This window comes from Apaloderma vittatum, unplaced genomic scaffold, assembly GCF_000703405.1.
Source record: "Apaloderma vittatum isolate BGI_N311 unplaced genomic scaffold, ASM70340v1 scaffold4011, whole genome shotgun sequence".
NCBI lineage: Eukaryota > Metazoa > Chordata > Aves > Trogoniformes > Trogonidae > Apaloderma > Apaloderma vittatum.
This window is the reverse complement of record NW_009700722.1, coordinates 222,360-227,304: the sequence shown is the minus strand read 5'-3', so window position 1 is coordinate 227,304 and position 4,945 is coordinate 222,360. Positions and strand designations below refer to the sequence as shown.

The window sequence follows — 4,945 nt, the reverse complement described above, 5'->3', positions numbered from 1 at the left end:
CTTAAAGAATCCCAAAGGATCAGTCTTCTTAGTTTGCTTGCTGGTTGCTTCTGTCTTGAAAATGTTAGATTGAGTTAAGTTCGATATTGCTTTTTTAAAAGCAATTTTTTTTTTTTTAAAGGCGATATTTGTATTTTTCATGATTTCTGTGCTGGGTATGAATTACTGACAGGTCCACTCCATCTGCTGCAGTAATCTTCCTCAAATATGCTGATAAACTGAGCAGCCAGGAGTCAGATTTTCCTTGGAACATTAGTGTGATGCTGTCATAATTTAGTAGTTGTATTGGACAAGGAAAACAAGTGACAAACCCAGGAAAACCTGTTTAAGCCAATTTAAGGGTACTCTGTGCAGCTGTTGTGCAAAAAGTGGCTGCAACCCTGGTAAGGGCTGGGGCATGAATCTTCAGATGGTTTAGAAACATTGGAATTAATGAGTCCTTAACATGTGACTAATTGATTTTCCTGATGCACAAGGCTCATGCTTGATAAAAAATAAAACTCCCACAGTGTGCAGCCTGTGAAGACTCCCGTTGTGTTCGAAACTTTTCTTCAGTTAATGAGATTGAAACATTCAATTTTTCACAGAATTATTAAGATATCAATAACTCATTTTGGGGTTTCTAATTTAACCTTAATTTGTCTGTGTAATTGATGACCCTAAAGAGTTGTCTTCAATAGTTTCTTTGTCATCTTATTCTTTTTTTTCTGTACAAATTGATATCAAACTTTTTGCGATACTTTGAATGTGGAACTTTAAAATGTTTTGCCCTTCTGCGCTGATCTTTTTAGATTCAGGTATGCTCGTTTTCATTTAATCTTTAAAGTTTACTTACATTTCATGAATGTTACAATTTGCTCGCCTTCCAACCAAATTATAATTAAAAGAAAAAAATTCAAACAATTTTCTTAAAAAATTGCATCCCTTTGCCTCTCCATTAGCATATAATGAATATAACAATTTTAGTGTAAGAATTTCTGATCAATTTAATACAGATGGCATCATCTTGCCTGTGTTCAAGGATCACCTTTAAAACTTTGGGTGCAGTTGCAGCTGGCATCAAGGCAGTCCAAAAAATATTTCAGTATTTTCAAAGAATCTTTCTAATGCTAATTCTAGTTCTTTAGAACTAAAGTAGAAATGAATGTAGATGTCATTTAATATTCAATTAGGAGCACTTCATTGAAATTATATCTTTATTTGCTTTATCAAATATCATCTTAACTGCATTTTATATCCCTACTCTGTAAATCAATGGTAGTGTCTTTGACTAATTTTCTAAGTCAATTAAGCTAGTACAGGTTCACTAAATAAAGCAGAAAAAAATCACACTTTTTAATTTTTTTAGTAGATCTAATAACTGTCAATAAAGGTAATATAAACAGGATCTTTAGCTGATGTTCAATGACTGATTTCAGAGCTGAAAATATAGCCTTGTATTTTTCAGATTCTTATTTACTGGTGTCTACTGATAGCTTTACAGAAGTTGTGTTCTTTATATTCCCATTAGAAAACTGAAGTGATACAAATAAAATACACACAGCCTTTGAACACTGCTATGTTCTCTCTGTAATTTTCTCTGCGCCCTCCTATGTATAAAAACTAGTGTGCTACAACAGGAATGTGTGCTTTGCCCTATGGCTTTTAAATGCTTTTTCAAAAGCAAAATAATTGTGAACTATTAACGTTCACCACACCATGCCAGAAAAGGAGGAAGAAACGCAGGAGTGTTCATTAGCAGTTAATTAGCGTACAAATGCTTTGACTTTGCACCGACTATTTTTGAGGACTATTGGTGTATGAATTTGTTTCATCCGGTGTAATTTTGTATATTGTTTCAACCTCACGAGCAAGGGTATGACTAATAGCGCAGCTGAACTCAGTGGGGCTTCTCATCAAGCAATAGAAATGAAGGTCTGATTTTCTCACTCCCAGCCTTGCATTCTGTTTTCCAAGTTTGTTCCAGTCCCGATCTGCCTTACTGTCAGCTCTTTGCTCCTGGAACTTCCCCAGAACTTTATGTGTTCTTTTATTCTATGTCTTTCAAGCTTCCTGCGTCCTGTTCAGTTATGCCCTTAAATTTTTACGTGCTGTTGCCATATTAAACCTTTATCTTGTGTAGTCAAGAAAAGACCATCTACTACGTGTAAAATGCAAAGTAACCGAACCTATTGCAGTGCGAATGGGCAATGTTGCCTACAAAGGAGTTTATAGAGACATTTGTTATGTAGCAGCCCTGAGCATGTGTTATACGTGACATTTATAGACTCCTCCAGGCTCACACCAGTGCTAACTACAAGGTTGTGCTTTCCTACCTGCTTTAGATCAAATGGAAATGCTTCCCCCCTTGTCTACACACAGATCATCTGCGTACATCAATCAGGCTCTAACATGCTGGTGCTCTTGTCTGTGATGTTGCGATAATTAGTGATGCCATAAATACAGAAAGTTTACCTTCTGAGGTTCTGCTGCCTTTGATTTTAGTTTTTTCCTGGCCCTAAACTACATGTTGTAATTCACGTAGTCTTTAACGGGCTAGCTTTCACTTGTAGAGAAGGTTTTCAATAAAACTGACTTTGCGGCGTAGTGATGTTTGCCAAGACTGTCATCAACACAAAACAATGCCATTTGTAGGCTATCGGTCTCTGTTGACATTGGCTGTTTCTTGTGTACCTTGCTCTTCTAGTTCCATGTGTTAGCTTTCTGCACATCACCATAAACCTCTTGCGTGATCTAACCGGAGAAAAGGCGTGGAGACACCAAAGATCTCAAGTATTGCTTGTGAGTATGCTGGAAGTCAGGCTGGTCTAGGTTCCACAACATCTTGGTTTAGATGACCAACAAATATCATTTCAGTCTGTTCAAGTCTGAACAGTTTTTGCCTAGTGGATACCATTCTTCTAGTTTCAGTGTGATCTTTCTCTTTCTGAAATAGAGCCATCACGCTGGAGAATCAGCTGGTCATCCTTGCAACATCAGTGACCGATGCAGGAGGATACTACGTCCAGGCGGTCAATGAAAGGAACGGGGAGAACAAGACAAGTCCCTTTATTCATCTCAGCGTAGCAAGTGAGTATCCAAATTCTGGATAATATGCTCTCATACTGAGGGTGCAGACATTAATCACAAAAATCTACTCTAATAAAACCAGCCTGACTAACAAAGGATTAGATCTTTAAAGGATGTCAATTTTTCCTGGTTGTTTTGAAGCACGTAGAACTCCTTGTGTAATAAGAGGGCCCTAAGAGAGTATATGCCCTCAACAAATCACCCTTAAAACCTTTTGTCTGGTGGTTTATTTTGTGCAAGGCAGGTTCATGATGATATCCCTTGCTGTTTGTTGTGAAGTTGTGATCATAATTTCTTTTTAATGTAGGTGTTTATAATGTATTGTTTTCCATTGCGCGTAAGTAAACAAGTCACTCTTGTGAGTGCAATTTTATTAATGAGTCTATTCCCAGTCTATGACATTATTTTTACCTGGAGTTATCACAGAGTCCCAGGGAACATGCATTTCATTGTTATTGCTTACTATTTTACATTGCACAAATAGTATTAACACCTACCATTACAGAGGTGTTCTGTGAGCAGATTTTTACAGCAAAGGGGAGGGAGAAGCAGCAGAGCAACGGGGTCAGAAAGAGAACTGCCCACTAAATAGGCCAAGGTGCATGTTCAGAGAAAATACGCACCTCTAATCTATTGTAAAACATTTAATAAATGTGTTTGTGTGAGAAATTAGTATTCTGAACATGTACAATGCTTTGAATCCTTCACTTGAGGGCACTCGGTAAAGGTTTTTTTAATGTAGCAGCAAGACAGGGAGTATGTTAGTCTGGTGTGTGAATCGGGAGGCTCCTGGGTTTTGTTGAAGAGATGAGGGGACGACTGAGTAAATTGCTGATGATGCCGACAGCTTCACTGACAGGCTGCTCTTGGGCTTCTAGAAGCTGCAAGACTCTCAGCTCTAGATCATTTGGCATGATGAGATGCCCAAGATCCCTTGATCCCTCTGGCTCATTTCCTTACAATAGCAAAACTTGGGAGTCTGGGTTTCTGGGCAGGAAATCTGACAAATTGCTTTTGGAAAGATGCTTATGTTTGTTTGTCAGGAGTTCATAAGAAACCATTACATTCCTGCGAAACAATTTCTAAGAAAACACAATTTTTCTGCTAAAATTCCTAATCTGATTTTAAGGAAGGCTGTTCTTAAACAGACTCTTCTGTTAGTGGGATCAGGGGTCACTGAGGGCAGAAGCTGTGTGGTAACAGACAGCAGAAGAGAAAAAACCCTATGTTTTCCTCCCAGATATGTTTATAAACTAAATGAACTTCTCTGGGGTTTTATGTGTATCTTTCTGAAGTGGAAATAATATTCCAAATCCACTTGTGAATTCTGGCTGTACCGTGGCATGTAGATTGTAAACATTATTATTTCTGACAGTATGAAGAGGTTTGCTAACACTTCAGTAATTTCATTTTTAAAGCAAATTTGTATTGTTTGTATTATGTGTCCAATAATGTACTTCCCACTCTAATTTCATATCTTAATTAATGCTAGAAATAGTCTGTGATCATGCATGCATAACAAGTGCTATGCAAAGCAGAAGGTGGTACAGGCGTATGGGAAAGAAAACACTTCAAAAGGCATACAGACTTGATACCATGAATGCCAAGTCTGTCTAGAACGTGAAAAACAGGGAAGATTAAATGGATAAAAGAAAATGAAGAAAGAGGCAAGATGGAAAGCCAAAAATGGATTTCCTCCTTAAAATGAGTATTAGCCACTGAGGTTTTTAAATTGGCATCCTGATGCCCAGGGCTGTTAATGCTGTGTAGGTGTTGAACAGGAGCACTGGCCGTCAGGCGTTAAGGTGTCTGTACAGAAAATGAGATTGACGTGGTCATTGTGAAATTTGATCTGAGGAAGAAACATATGTGATAT

At 37.7% G+C, this 4,945-nt stretch overlaps 1 protein-coding gene across 1 annotated transcript in view; it reads left to right on the top strand.

Annotated features, from left to right (window-relative positions):
- LOC104280997 (protein sidekick-1-like) overlaps positions 1 to 4,945 on the top strand; it is a 282,102-nt gene that overhangs the window by 73,709 nt on the left and 203,448 nt on the right. The window contains 1 exon segment of the mRNA XM_009878837.1: positions 2,936 to 3,069. Coding sequence (XP_009877139.1) covers positions 2,936 to 3,069 — 134 coding nt within the window.